The sequence below is a fragment of the Guillardia theta genome, assembly GCF_000315625.1.
Source record: "Guillardia theta CCMP2712 unplaced genomic scaffold GUITHscaffold_40, whole genome shotgun sequence".
In the NCBI taxonomy this organism is placed as follows: Eukaryota; class Cryptophyceae; order Pyrenomonadales; family Geminigeraceae; genus Guillardia; species Guillardia theta.
Window position 1 is genome coordinate 197,904 of NW_005434634.1, and position 14,382 is coordinate 212,285.

A 14,382-nucleotide genomic window follows, 5' to 3' on the forward strand; every position below is an offset into this window, starting at 1 on the left:
AGAGAGGAGGAGGAGGGGAGAGTGAAGCAAAGGGGGAAAGGGGAGGAGGAAGGGAAAGTTCGGAGACTGCGCAGCAGAATGGGAGGAAGGGAACGCCGCGCAAAGAGGAAGGGAATGTTATACAACCGACGGACGTGAGCGGCAAAGACCTTGCAGTTGCTCGCAAGGTTGCAAAGAAGGAGAGCTCGGGGCCGAAGAAGAATCTGACGAAGGAGGAAGAGAAGAGGTGAGGAGGAGTTCATGCGGCTTGTTGTGGAGATGACAGGACGAACGCAGCAAGGACGAGGAAAAGAACTCCTCTCAGTCAGATTTCAAGGATGAGGAAAAGAAGCTGTCTCCGGTCAAGGGAGTGGAGGCCAAGAAAGCAAAGCTTGCTCCTCCTGCGACGAAAACTTCGGGACAGCCAAGGAAAGAGTCAGTTTGTGTCATCCCTGCAAGCTCCTGCTCCTCACAATCGATTGAACAGGAAACGGGAGAGCTCCATGGACTCGTCCAATTCCGACGAGACGAGGACGAGGAAGCTAGTTCATCGCATCTCAGATCGGGTCGAGAGCGGGACGAGGTGATTTGTTGGATCTGCGCCCGTGAATATGATCTGTGATGTTCCACTTGTAGCAGTAGGGAGAGAGAGAGGGAGGAGGAGGACGTTGATTGGAAGGGGGTCAAGAGCAAGGAGAACGTGAAGCATCGGATGGAGAAGGTTGCCGCTGTTGAGCTTCTCAAGGGTCGTCTTTTAGATTGACGCTAAGGCATCATGCTGATTCTGGCTTTTTGCAGCTATCGCCGTCATCAAACAACATGAACAGGTTCTGGCAGATCTCTCCTTGAAAGTGGAGTTCACTGAGATTGAGGTACAAGCTCTCCTCATCTTTTCATGAAGTCTCCTCTCCTCTCCTTTCTTCTTTTCTTTGCACATCCTTGTCTGTTTAAATCTTCATCTCATGTGACATGAGCTTTGACAGTCCGATCTATTCACTCTACTTGAAAGCTGCATCTACTGCATCTCTCCCTACAAAACCTGCATTGCTGGGCCGTCGGAAAATGGTGGCAGCAATGTCCGCACTGAGCCGTCAGTGGTCAACCAGTATGACGTCTGCTACTCCGCCTGGATCATCACCCGCTCGATGCTGCACTGGAACCTCTACAACGTGCCTGAACAAGAATCTGCGGCACTTCCTGCCGCCTCCTCGTCCTTTGTCTCCTTGTTCTTCGACAAGATGAGCCGCGCATGGCAGTCCATGGCTGCCAGTTGCGACCCTCAGAGCATGTGCTGCTTCGCCATCCTCTCGAACATTTCCTCCTTGTTGATCGCACGTAGTTTCCTGTTACGATCTTCCTCGTCCTGACTCCTTGCAGTGAGGAGCAAAACTCTCCCTGGCAAAGGGAAGGAGGCAGGAAGAAGCAAGCGGGAGATTTCAGCTGCGGACCAGCTCAGGACGGAGGTGGAGTCGTTCATCAAGAGCCTCTCCAAGACCCTCGAGTCTCTGTATGCTCGTGCCATCGAAGCAGAGTGAGAGGGAGCCAGTCTCCGTAGTTCTCCTCATCCTCCGCAGGTTCAAGGACATGAAGCTTGCTGCTCTCAACCTGGTGCAACTCTGTGTCGGTGGAGAGGCTGCCTCAGGTGCCAACCCCCTCCTGCTCGTCTCCAGCTGACAAGCAGTCGCAGGTGTGGCCCTGGTGGAGTCTTACTTTCGTAGGCTCGCGGAGAGGTTCGAGGACGCTGGTCTCCTACCTTGGTTCCGCCGGGGTATAGCCAAGGCTGTCATGGTGAGCGAGGTGGGAAGCGGCTGGGTGCAACTTTTGATTCTTTTTTCCAAGGCTTATCTTGATGGGGAGCTGCTAGACGTCCTGCTGACTGAGTCTTCCTACTGCACCTTCGATGGAGCTCTCGCGCTCAAGAGCGGAGTGACGAGGGTGGAGCGGGTCGTGCTCAAAGCTGCCAACAAGTTCGGGTGGGACGAGCAGCTGTCCAACTCGACGCTGGCAGTTGGCAGCAGGAGTAGCATGCAGGTTGATGTGGGCCCCGAGACGCTGAGCCTGCCTCTGACGCGGCAAGCCACCGACGTCCTCATGATGGAGAAGTACATGCTGGTGAGGGAGCGGATCACGACTCGGAGGTCAAGACCGCCTGACCTGCTGCTGGCAGGTGGGACCCGAGGCCACAGACTGGAGGCAGCAAATCTGTCCTAACCTCTCCACAAGGCGCATCTTCACGCTCGTTGCTTCTTTCTCCCCCGATCCTTCGGCTCCGAACCCTGTGCCTAAAGAAGTACTGTCTTCGCTCAAAGCGGAGGCTTCTTCAGAGTCTAGTGGCCCCCTCCACGGTGAGCTGCTTCCTCTAGCAGCCCAGCGCTCTGCTGACTCTTGCTGCAGGAAAGGATGACCTCTCTCATCGAGCGAGCCTTGAGTATGCTCCTTTCCCCAGAGTGAACGAGCGAGAGCTGGTGCTCCACCGCCTCGCGCTTCCTCTCCCTGCTGTTTGTATTCCCGAAGGGATGCGAAGCAAGAGATCCTTCTCTTTCCTGAAGTCCGACGAAGGTGTATCATGATGTATATATGTGTAGCAATAAAGACAACACATAGCAACCCTACTATCTATTTGCCCGTTGCTCCCATCCTGCAAATATTTTGCGATCAACGAAACATCATGAAAGTAGTGATTTAGGATACTGCAGCACGCTGAAGGTTTCTTGATATCCTGAAAAGCATCTCGCGGCATCAGTAACGATGTTTCATCACATACAGCTCATGAGTCCGGGCATCAAGGAAGAAGTACATGTCCATGGACTGACATCCTTGTGTGAAACATCAAGATACATGCTCATGGGTCTTCACTTAAATGCCATATTGTGCGATGCAACAAGCATGGAAACAATGCTTTATTATCCTTAAGTTCTGCATTCAGTACAAATGCCTCCATAGCACAGTTGGCAGTGCGTTCGCTTCGTAAGCGAAAGGTCCTGAGTTCGAGCCTCAGTGGGGGCATCTCTTTTGCGGCTGATGACTTCAAGTTTTGCAAGCTTCCGGGCCCGCGCCGCTGCCGAGGAACCTACCGAGGCACTGTGGCCCTGCCGAGGAAACTACCGAGGAATCATCAGACCATCACCTCGCTCATCCTGCAACCCGTCGCCTCCTCCACCTCCATCCCCTACTTTTTCTTTTTCTGTAGATCACCATGGATCCCAACAAGTTGAATTCTCTGGTGCAGAAGCTTGTTGCAAACGGAATGCGTCCTTTGCAGAAACAGATATCAGAGCTGCAGAAGGTGGTATCCTCCTTGAGCCTTCGACAAGCCCTTGAAGGCCAAACCTCTTCTATCCCATCTGGGGAGGAGCGAGGAGATCCTAAAGGAAACCTCATTAATCTCTGTGCCACGCTGTCTCCGAGGCTTAAGCCCATATTCCATACGACTCAGGCCGGGCCTCTGCATAAGCCTCAGTTTTCCTGCACCGTGATCATAGGACAACATACCTTTTATGGGCCTCAGCAGCCTAAGAAGAAATTGGCAGAGAGTGAAGCAAGCAAGATGGCGAAAGAGATACTGTTGAAAGCTGACAGAACCATCTTGGAAATCGCGGATTCTCAAGCTGAGACTTGTCCTGTCACCAGTAGTCGACCTAGAAAATAACCGTGAGAGACAAAACTTCATCAATCGATGTTCGAAGCTGCAGGTGCTGGTAGACGCAGACAACAGTGCTAATGTCCTTCCGCACTTTAGCAACTGGCTCGAGAGCAAGCCTACTGAGCTGGGTGGCAGAATCTCCATCGACGTGTTCTGCAATAGTTTCTCTGGGCTCAAACCTTCGGCGGAAGGTATCACTTATCATTTCTCTTCTGGAATGCGAGAAGCTGCTGATCACGAGATCTCGTTTTTCGCCGGGAAGTACATGAATCAGTGGAAGCACTCCAAGGTGGTAGTGCTTGTAATCTCCAAGGACTTAGCTATCAAGAACACGGTCATGATGTTGAAAAGAGAACAGATACACTCTCTCTTGAAGTCACCATGTCAGATTTCATCTCAGTATGGAGTTGAGTCCATTTTCCAAAGTTTGTGTGATACATTGGCATCACAGGCACAGCAGAAGTACAAGAATGATTACTACGACCATGATGATGATTACTACAACGACGATGACGACGACGATGATGATGTTTACCACGACGATGATGATGTTTACCACGACGATGATGATGTTTACCACGACGATGATGATGTTTACCACGACGATGATGATGTTTACCACGACGATGATGATGTTTACCACGACGACTACGACGACAGTCGTCGTGGCTGCGACGATGATGATTACGACGACGACGACGACGACGACGACGATTGGGACGAGGACTACGACGACAGTCGTCGTGGCTGCGACGATGATGATTACGACGACGACGACGACGACGACGACGATTGGGACGAGGACTACGACGACAGTCGTCGCGACGATGATGGTGAACCTAAAGATCAATGATAATGACGATGATGATCCCCAGTGACTTTTAAGGAAAATCGTCGTTGTAGATTGAAAGATGTGAATCTAGTCTTGTCAAGTTTGTGAGCATTGAAAACTTCGCCGATACTACAGATAGTCATGTCGCTAGCCCGGCCAGTGGCCCCGGCACTTTTTGTGATCGAACAAATCTTGAACAGAGTGTAAGCCAACATTCTGACATTGTTAGCTAAGTAGGGCCCACATTCAGTACTATTGGTGCCGTGGGAAGCCACTCAAACGTGACCACTTTCATTCCCATTGTCGCAATGCAGGATCCCGGGAGTTGCACATTCAAGGGGATAGACCAGAATGTGAGGAATGATCAGCCATCAATATCATTTGAAACAATGCTGGACGAGCTTAGAATGGAGTTCAATGTTCCGGCAGGGTCCTCAGTTGAACAACTTATCCAACATGGACACTTTGTACTCGACATGCCATACACACCTTCTACTATCCTCACCGGGGTGCGGGTGTTGTATGCAAGACTGCATAGGTGTGAACCTTCATCCACTGCCAGTGTCTGCACTAAGGTAAGAATCCTTTTTGCCTTTCACAGACAGAATCCCACTGCTCACCACTAACCCATTCTTCAGAGGAAGCGATTGTGCGAAGAAGGTCCAGACATCTCCCCTCCGCGGCCGGATGTCACAGCACTGCGTACAGGGATGAAGCCTGATGACACACTTGATCTCAAATACAAAGTCTGGAGAACTCGACCCGAATGTACCGCTTACATTGAACATATCAACATGCGAGACGGCCACAAAGAAGTTCGACGACCGCAAGTTCCGACGTTGCACGGGACCCGTGGATACGTGTTGAAGTGTACTTGCTTCACATGCCCGTGAGACAACGTGGAACATTCTTTCTTCCCTCTCATTCACCTTTCCCGCCAGGTATAACATTGTCATCGCGAGGAAATGTAGCAACAAACAAGTTGGAGGGGAATATTTCACTGTGAAATTCTCTGCCTCAACTTTTTATCACCATGATTGTACGTCCCAACGGAAAGTATCTGTTCCGTACCTGATAGGTCTGCCCTGTTTCCGCATTATGGTAGCTTTCTGTGCTGGTAACAATGGGGAGCGTCGTATGACAGCAGTTCAGCTTCGTCACCTCCTCAAAATGCAACACGGTGTCGCAGCCAGTGAAGTCACAGTCCGCCGGGCTCGCCTACAGCTCGAGGCCGAGACGCAGAAAGAGTATGTTCGATCCTTCGCCATTCTTAACCAATGGCTGGCTAAGTACTCTCGCATGAATCATGGCAGTCGTGCAGTCACCCTCCCACCTCATCAAGGTGACCATCATTGCATGTGTGGATTGCGCTTCCTTGGACAGGTAACTGTATGTCGGTGCAGTACCTATTTCATGACACCATGAAACCACCTCGCCTGTAGGACTTCTGTCATGTCACTCACAGGTCTGATTCGCATGTGCGATGTGGCTGATGGTACTGTGATACCTGTAGCTGCAGGTAAACATTCTTTGTCAACACGACACTTTTCATGCAGATCAGCTCCCTCACGCACATGATGTAGGTGTATTCGCGCAGTGGAAACAGGACCATGAAGCAGTCGGAGCGGAGACTGCAGACAACACGGCTTGGCTCTGGAATCAGCTGAAATGCACATCACTCGGGCCATGGCTATCTCGATCAAGTGGATCTCTAACAATCATGACCGACCGTTCCAGTGCCATGCTCAAAGGGGTACAGCAGGCTATGCCCCACGCCGACATGGTGGTGTGCTGTTCTCATCTCATTGCCAACATCAATCATTACTGCTCAAGTCTGCTATATCACACAATTGTGCCCAATCACTCTGATGTGAGTAAGTAGGCAAGAAAGGACCCGGCGCTTCTCAATCCCAAGGGCTCTGATGCGGTAGGTGATACCCTCTGAAACCGTTGCTGCCCATCTGAAATGCTGAACATTACATAGATAGCTCGGACGCGACATGACTTTGACAAAGCCATGTTGGATTTGCAGAATGCTAACCCCCTCGATCATGAGTATCTCACCACCATTGGATTGTCGGATGTTCAATGGGTAAGTGCGGACTAATAAAATAATCGCATGGGAGAAGGGAGAGCTCGAGCTCATGAAGCTTCTCCTGTAGACCGTGAGGAGACAAGAATGGCATCCCCTTGAAGTCTCTCCCCCTATCTGCGTCTGTCTACAAGCTTGTGAGGGGCTCAAAGATGCTGGCTGCTGTTGTTCGAGGAGATCTCAAGTCAGTTCAAGATGCCCTGAAGGACGGGTCGGACATCAACAGGTTTGGAATGTCTGATGTCAGGAACGAAAGCTCACAAGGATTGATCGCAGCTGCGACTGCCAGTGGGGAACATCTCCTTTGATGGCTGCTTGTGCTCCAACACAGAGACTCGAGGTGTTCCCTTGCTCTTGCATGACATTATTGTCAATCGTGAACCTTGTGTTTAGGTGCTTGCTTTCCTGCTTGAAGACAAGAAGTTGGACAAAGAACTGGTGAATGCGAGAGGGATGACAGGTCTCATCTCTACTCGACAAATAACATCATCTTGATGCTTTTCCAGCCCTGCATCAGGCGGCATGGTACGGGCAGAACGAGGCAATTGAGATGCTGCTGAGAGCTGGGGTGTCTCTTGACAGCACAACACCTGAGGGTCACAGTGCCATGGACATTGCCAAGCTGATGGGGCATGAATCCACTTCGAGGCTCTTGGAGGTCGCAAAGCAAGAAGCAGTGAAAGCACTGGCGGAAACCCCGGAGCAGCTGAGACAGAGGCTGAAGCAACAGCACAGCACGAATGTTCAGAGACGAATAGTACAACTGCAGAAGAGCTTGGCTTCCATGACAAGACGCTCACCAGCGGATTTCATTCGAGTACGGAATCTCCGCATTCACTTGTGATGGAAGTCTTTGCCATCCCTTGCCTTGGTACCCTGGGGGCCTTGAGGACCGGTTTGGCCCCTTGCTCCCTCTTCACCTGTGCGGACGAGTCAGGGGAACACTTGCTCGTCCTTCTCTGTACGTGCTGCAAAGCATATCGTCCACCTTGTGACCCCCCCCCCCTCCAATAGATATTACAAAGTACTACTATTGCTTCAACCTTTCATTGAAACCTATCTACAAATCAAACCAATGACTTGTCTTTATCTTTACAACATCTTTCGGAATGAAGTTTACGTACGGACTTGAGATAAAAACGGGAAGAAACATTCAATTCGTTGATTGGATGTGAGCAGGGTGGGAACCAAACATATCTGATCTGGAAGATCGCGAGTGTTTCATGCCCGATCCTGAGTAATTGCAATACACACCCTTGAATCTAATTTGAACCCGTCAATAGTCGTTGAGGTCGCTCGTTTGCTCTTTCAAGGAGTCACTTGACGCGGTTTGATCAGATGCACTTTCCATTGGCTGTGTCAACTTTGTTTCTTCCAGACTGAACCTCAGTCTCGTTCTTTCCTTGGCTCGTCCGCCATCTTGCAGCTTTCTGACTGCCACAGCAATTTCTTCGAAGAAGTAAATATCTGCAACGCGTGCATGCGCAGCTGAAATTCCTGTTCCACTCATTGCTGCACAGTTCTGCACGCTCCTGCCCCTCACTGGGCCTCTCTGCCTTGATCGTTGGCTGCAGAGTCCAGGGCCGAGCCCCGGGGTGCTGATGGGCGGCCGATCTGATCAGATCACATGCTGTTTCATCACTGTGACTACGGCCTACCAGCAGCCGTCGTCTACCCCAGCACGGTCACTCTCTTCGAGTACACAGTGACACTATAAGAAGGTCGGTCAAGATATCTCACTTGGAAGACTTGCTTTCAACTTTCTCACTTGTCTTTTGAAATACTACAAGCAGAACAGACGGAGACTGTCACGGTACGACACGACACGAGACCTTTCCCGCAGAATTCAAAACTTGCACAGAAGTCAGTTTACAAAGGTTCTCTTTCATATACATGCTTCACAAAATAATCAAAATTCAGTTTCACAAGCTGCCTTATGCTCTTGCCAGCCCTCATGGTACAGATTGACGCTTCCTCCTTGTTTTGTCCTTACCACCAGCCTCGTTGTCCCCTCCCGCTTCTTCGACCGATGTGACCACAACGTAGCCTTGCGACCTCGCCTGCTCGAAGGACGAGAACAGCTCAGACCTCATACGGCTCATGCATCGCCAGCAGCTGCATGCGCCAACGTGGGAGTGGGGGTTCTCGAGCACCTTGCACCGAAAGCTAAAACTCGTTCCGACGTGTGTTGGCAAAGTCCAACGGTTCGCCTGATCTGCACTGGCTGCCTTTCTGAAACGAAAACGAACACTTGTGTTAGCTTCAGCCTCTTCGTCGTGTTCGGCAGTCTCTGCCTCTACGGTCGATCGAAGCTCTTGAAGTCCTTGCTGCCGCCTACCCACCCATTTCGTGATTATGAGCTTGATCAGGTTCCAACCCAGCAGCACGACAGACCGCATGAGGGAGCAGAAGATGCCGACGAGGCAGCAATTCGCTCCCTTGAAGACGCCCTGATCCTTGTGCGACTGCATCATCAGCCTCAGCTTAGCGTATCGTCTACACCTGCTCCTTGTAGCGCTTGATTCTTTCTGCGTGAATTTCAAAAAAATCCGGAAACTGCGCTGCGCCTCTATAACTATTGTACACGTCATACAATATTATATCCTGTCGGCTGTAGCCGGATTAATTATGTACATTTAAACCAAGATTGTTCCCATAGTGTAGGAGGGTGTTGCTGCCTCCGAGCTCCCTTCTATCTTTCTCTGAGGCGGATCGATCTCCTGTTACCTACGAACTGGACTGACCACGGGTTTACGGTTTTTTTAATTAAGATATCGCTGTAGCCTTCCTAGGACCAGGTCTTAGTTCGACTAAGTGACTCCTCGTCGTGTAAACCCACCGACGAACATCGGAAGATTTTTGCAGTTTCTGTACACCTCTGATCATGCTCGAACAAGGGCATTACATTTTTGTTAAAATAGACCTTTGCACAATCTGCACCAAACTCGTAGCCAATGGTTTGTTGTGAAGTGCAAGCGCATAACATGCCCAGAGCAAACTAACAATCATCGATCTCTGAAAGGAAGGATGGATACATGCAAAAGTGTTTATTGTTGGGGTTTCATTCTTTTACACCGCTTTCTCCTGCAACTCCTACAGCAAGCTCGTTTTGATTGTCAACTTGAGAATCGACTGTTGTCCGCAGCTGCTTTAGGATGTATTTCGTTTCGGGCATTGATCACTGTAAAGACTTGAGTTGTCTACAGATCGACGCTTCCTACTTGTTTTGTCCTTACCACCAGCCTCGTTGTCCCCTCCCGCTTCTTCGACCGATGTGACCACAACGTAGCCTTGCGACCTCGCCTGCTCGAAGGACGAGAACAGCTCAGACCTCATACGGCTCATGCATCGCCAGCAGCTGCATGCGCCAACGTGGGAGTGGGGGTTCTCGAGCACCTTGCACCGAAAGCTGAGTGCTGTTCCCAGATCTTCCTTCGACCCCTGGCATCTGCGAGCTGACCAGCCACCTCCCTCACCTTCACTGACTGCTCGTCTCTTTGAGAGGGAAAGGACAGGCTCCACTTGCTCATTCGAAGGATTGACGATGCGCGGAGAAGCGAAGAAACTAGTTATTAATTTCCTTGTCGCATACAAAATCTTTAAGACGAAGCCCAAGAAGCCAAACATGAAGTTTCGTACGTGCTGCAAAGCATGTCGTCCACCTTGTGATATACCTTGCATACTTGTCCCACCAATAATCCTCCGCCCCCCCCCCCCTTCCCTTCCTTGCCTTCACCCGTGCGATGGGGTTGATTGATCTGTTTCAGATAGACCCAACTCTGATATCAACCTCCATAGCAGCATATTCCCCTCCCTCTCTCTTCTCTTCCCTCCTCTTCCCTCTCAAACTTCTTCCCTCCTCAATGTTCTTCGCAGAGGAACATTTGTGCACGATTGGTACCAACTCTTTCCCCCACCCCCACCCCCACCCCCACCCCCACCCCCACCGCAACGCATTCGATCTCTCCCTTGCGCTATGTCAGCGCCGGCTGGTGTTGCGGCGGAGGGATCCTCCTCCTCGACTCCCGACCCTCCACGATATGCCGATCATGGGCCATCTCCTCCGGATCCTAACATACAGTTCTTTCCTCCTCCTTTACATGCGCCTCACCCTCCCCATCCCCACCATCCCCACCCACCACCTCCTCCACCTCCTCCTCTCCCGCAACTCAATCTCAGGGACCGATTGCTCCAGCATTTATCCTCGCTTGGCACATCTCCGTATTCAGGTCTCATTCTTTTAGCATGTTTCATGACAATCATCATGATTTTGATCGTCATGATGATGATCTTGATCTTGATGGCATGTTTCCTCATAGGGATTACCATCACTTTCCTCATCCCAGCTATTCAAACCCTGTTGGAGATGCAAGACAAATATGCCACGTGTACAAGTCAACTCATGGCTAAGAAGTTCAGCTCGATGTCGGATTGAAACATCGGGGCAATCATTATTTACTAGTTTCGAAGATCATGTCACCATTGAAAATGAGGCACTGCATGTGTAGGAGGAAGGGCCGACAGTTCCCTTGATAAGTGTTCTATATCAACTTGTTCTAGGCTCTGTAAATCCGTTCAGTATCATCTACATCCCACAGGAACAGCATGTTCGATCTTCACCTGCCCTGGTTTGCCTTGTTGCAGTCCTAGGAATTCTGCATGAATCCCATCTGCGATCTGCAACCTTCCCGTTCAGAAACGTGAAATCAACTTTCGCAGACACATACAAAGATCGAATCTATCCCTGTCCGATGAGCTCCAGCGATGTCATGGAGGATAGAATCTCCAATAGCACACACCCGAGATCTGTCGACATCCCCTGATACCTGTACATGCTTACTGGAAACGAAGTTGGACACATACACTTACTTCTTTGAGCCTTTGAAAAGCCTGTTCATACACGAGGGAGTGTGGTTTCCCGACATAAGTCACTTTCCTCTCTCCACACAGCTGTCACTGATTCAGTTCAACACCCTTTGACATGCACGATGCTGAAGTTCACATTCACCTGAGCCATTAGCATACTCTCGTACATCGCTGCCAGCTTTCATCGACGATTTCAAGTCATCTATTCGTAAAGGGAGTATCCTCATAGACATACCTTTCCTGGCATAGGAGAATCTTTGCCATCGGGACGGACAAAATCAGGATTTGTCACGACCATAGGCAACTGCGCAAAGCTGAGGAATCGCTGAGCAAAAATACTCTGAAGATCACCAGTCGATTCGCAGCAATCTGAATCGAAGTCGACCGCAACATTGCATTAGCACTTTACCATCAGAGAATGAATGTACCTGCAGGCAGCTTCTTGCCTCCATGTCCCATGCCTGCTCGTGACTATCACATCTTCTACAAAGCAAAGAACTAGAATGGTTCACTTCATATTTGTTAGGACCCTCCCGTTGCAACACCTCCGAAAGTCCATGCTGTTCGGAGTGAGACATGAACAGAAAGAGTACAAGAGTACAGACCATGGTGAAGAGCCCTCGAGCGAGTACGAAGTCAGCATCTTCAATGTCTGCGAATTCCAAGCCTGTTGAACAGATCGACCAGTCATCTACAGCCAAATGTTGTGAGCACTCGCAACCTGCTGATGTAACATACTGTTCGTCCTCTTCTCCATTCCCTACTTGAAAGTCATCAAACTCATTGATGACTCCCCAGGGGTCACCGAAAACGAAAACTTTGTTCCCAAGACTCTCGAATGGTGTGCCCGCTGTTAAACTCAAATTCTGCAAACGATGAACGCAAGGAACCTGGACGCTGAGAGAGACATTGCCATCCCACTTCTCCACTGGTGATCAGGTCTAGGATTGAAGCACTATGGAAACCCATCCCTGTACACAAAAATATCACACATACAGCACTGCTCTTCCAACGTACCATCAATCTTGTTGAGAGAATTCCCCTTCCTCCTGGAAGAGTTCGACAGCAGAAAAATTTTCTTGCCCATTTCTGCGATTTTTTCGACATAAGGGCTTTATTTTGACTTCTCAATCACTGATGTGCATGATATCAAATCCAAACCTTGCAATTGCTTCATGCATTCGACTGCTCCTCCCTTTCACTGGAAGTCAGGCTTTCGCACAGAGCAAGAATCAAGAAATACATAGGCTTTTTTGCCATCATGCATAACTCCCCACTGGTCTATCAGGAAGGCATCGTATCTATTCACTTCATGAACCAACTACAACTCATCCAAAGGATCAACCTGTTGGCCAGCTCGCCGATCCCGTTCCATACTTGTGTTCCCTTCGTAGCGCTCTGACTCGCTTGGCCCATCAAAGATTGCACCCCGCGACTTCTGCTGATCCCGTCGACGGCTCTCTGATACGCACGAGGCAGCATGGTCGGTCTCATGGTGAACCCAACGCAGAGGTCGAGCATGAGCCATACACCCGCGCCCACCCGCCATACCCCCATCATTGCTTGTATGAGGGAAATACCCTCTTCTCCACTCAGGCCCATTATCGGTTACAGTTGCGTCAGGAATTCCGGTTACACTGCAACTGCAGCAACCGAGGTCTCCGTTGGAGCCAGGCCACTGTCAGGTGAAGGAGCACAACCGCAACCGGCAGCATGGCGTGAGGGGCGGGGGTGGCGGCGCTTGCAGGAGCTGACGACATGGACGGGAGAGCATCGAACAAGGCCGAGAGAAAGGAGAGGAGGAGGAGAAACACTCGGAGTATGAACGACCTCCCGCGGCCAGACACGTCAGCACAATACCGCGAGTTTGTGAGAGAGCTTCACTTCAGACAGGATGCGATACGTCAGAAGCTCCACTCGTTGCCTGAGATAGAGAGGTCTTGTAGCAGATCTGTTACATGAGACCCTGCGTTGATCTGATCAACAGGAGCTCGAAGCAGGAGCCTCTGACCATTCACAAGAGCAAGAGCAAGAATAAGGGGTGATCTCTACCCTTGGTTTTCGATTCTCGATATGATTCTTTCATCATGACAGGGGGCCAACGTTACCTGAGATCAAGTATGTTGCGACGGACTACTTCAACCACGAGATCAAACCAAAAATCATGAAGATGCTTCCGAGTTTATCACACCAGTCTTACCGTGCTGATTCGTCGCTTCAGCAATTGAGCTCAACATCTACGACAACTTCTGTTTTCATCACCGACAATCCTGAGACGGAGAGGAACAAGGTGATGGTGAAGAAGAAGCAAGCAAACAATTCGTACAATGAGGTCGTACTTGACGATATCGTGGCTTGGCAACCTGGTAAAAAAGATGTCATGTATCGCTCCTGTGATTCAGTCTCATTGCCCTCAGGCCTTGTACAGCGAGCTATGGACGGGAGAGGGATTTTGAAAATTCGCAGCGAGAAGGAATTCTTGCCAAACACTTTAGACACGGGGATGGCCTTGCAGAAAGCACAAGGCGTTGTCAAGTTGGTCCAGCTGCGTGACAAGGTGGAACGCTCCTCTGCGCAGTAGATGTTTGCTTCTCACTCAGTGACAGGTCATCAAGACAAGAATGCAAGCCAAAGGCAACTTCAAGGGGGAGTTGCTACCCATAGCACCTCGCTCGGATGTTGATTTCGTGACGCAAAACAAGCACAAACAGTTTCAAAGCACCCAAGACGCTAAGATAACGGATCTCTTGAAGGTAGAGCTGCCTCTAGCTCAACCTTCTTGTTCTCACTTTTTGCAGGCTTGCGCTGAGAGGGTCCAGAGAGAACTCGAAACATGCGAGCGGGCGATCGTAAGGTAAGCATCACTTAGCAGCCATGAACCTGTTGAGATGAGATTCAAACAGCGAGTCTGAATGGAGAAAGGACGTGGAGGTGAAGCTGATAGCTCGCCAGGAAAGAAAACATCGCAGA

The 14,382-nt window shown here is 50.2% G+C and overlaps 5 protein-coding genes and 1 non-coding gene across 6 annotated transcripts in view; 4 read left to right on the plus strand and 2 right to left on the minus strand.

Moving 5' to 3' along the window:
* GUITHDRAFT_109581 (hypothetical protein) overlaps positions 1–2,549 on the plus strand; it is a gene marked incomplete at both ends in the record, with an annotated part of 3,832 nt that extends 1,283 nt beyond the window's left edge. Inside the window, 12 exons of the mRNA XM_005831381.1 lie at positions 75–226; positions 277–414; positions 467–562; positions 619–725; positions 778–851; positions 963–1,314; positions 1,357–1,510; positions 1,554–1,621; positions 1,667–1,767; positions 1,819–2,091; positions 2,147–2,324; positions 2,374–2,549. Coding sequence (XP_005831438.1) covers positions 75–226; positions 277–414; positions 467–562; positions 619–725; positions 778–851; positions 963–1,314; positions 1,357–1,510; positions 1,554–1,621; positions 1,667–1,767; positions 1,819–2,091; positions 2,147–2,324; positions 2,374–2,549 — 1,869 coding nt within the window. The remainder of the gene's footprint in view (positions 1–74; positions 227–276; positions 415–466; positions 563–618; positions 726–777; positions 852–962; positions 1,315–1,356; positions 1,511–1,553; positions 1,622–1,666; positions 1,768–1,818; positions 2,092–2,146; positions 2,325–2,373) is intronic.
* Positions 2,550–2,912: 363 nt separating this feature from the next.
* Positions 2,913–2,985, plus strand: GUITHDRAFT_t54. Its single transcript has one exon. It is a non-coding gene; the product is annotated as a tRNA-Thr (tRNA).
* A 190-nt stretch (positions 2,986–3,175) lies between these two features.
* On the plus strand, positions 3,176–4,475 carry GUITHDRAFT_109582 (hypothetical protein; the record flags this gene model as incomplete). The annotated part of the gene is made up of 2 exons (XM_005831382.1): positions 3,176–3,608; positions 3,688–4,475. The coding sequence occupies 2 exons, from the start codon at positions 3,176–3,178 to the stop codon at positions 4,473–4,475; spliced, it is 1,221 nt and encodes a 406-aa protein (XP_005831439.1).
* A 1,431-nt stretch (positions 4,476–5,906) lies between these two features.
* GUITHDRAFT_109583 (hypothetical protein) lies at positions 5,907–7,390 on the plus strand (the record flags this gene model as incomplete). Its single annotated transcript, XM_005831383.1, has 8 exons — positions 5,907–5,973; positions 6,038–6,207; positions 6,337–6,381; positions 6,439–6,546; positions 6,699–6,772; positions 6,823–6,886; positions 6,940–7,006; positions 7,053–7,390. The coding sequence occupies 8 exons, from the start codon at positions 5,907–5,909 to the stop codon at positions 7,388–7,390; spliced, it is 933 nt and encodes a 310-aa protein (XP_005831440.1).
* Positions 7,391–7,822: 432 nt separating this feature from the next.
* GUITHDRAFT_109584 (hypothetical protein) lies at positions 7,823–9,020 on the minus strand (the record flags this gene model as incomplete). Its single annotated transcript, XM_005831384.1, has 2 exons — positions 7,823–8,160; positions 8,540–9,020. The coding sequence occupies 2 exons, from the start codon at positions 9,018–9,020 to the stop codon at positions 7,823–7,825; spliced, it is 819 nt and encodes a 272-aa protein (XP_005831441.1).
* Positions 9,021–11,022: 2,002 nt separating this feature from the next.
* GUITHDRAFT_163559 (hypothetical protein) lies at positions 11,023–12,986 on the minus strand (the record flags this gene model as incomplete). Its single annotated transcript, XM_005831385.1, has 16 exons — positions 12,758–12,986; positions 12,656–12,713; positions 12,574–12,607; positions 12,430–12,501; positions 12,303–12,383; positions 12,218–12,262; positions 12,134–12,172; positions 12,018–12,079; positions 11,925–11,972; positions 11,841–11,873; positions 11,648–11,716; positions 11,555–11,590; positions 11,416–11,496; positions 11,274–11,372; positions 11,167–11,223; positions 11,023–11,109 (listed from the first exon to the last, which is right to left on the minus strand). Exons 1-16 carry the CDS (start codon positions 12,970–12,972, stop codon positions 11,023–11,025), a joined length of 1,116 nt encoding a protein of 371 aa, XP_005831442.1. The 5' UTR covers positions 12,973–12,986.
* Positions 12,987–14,382: the final 1,396 nt, after the last annotated feature.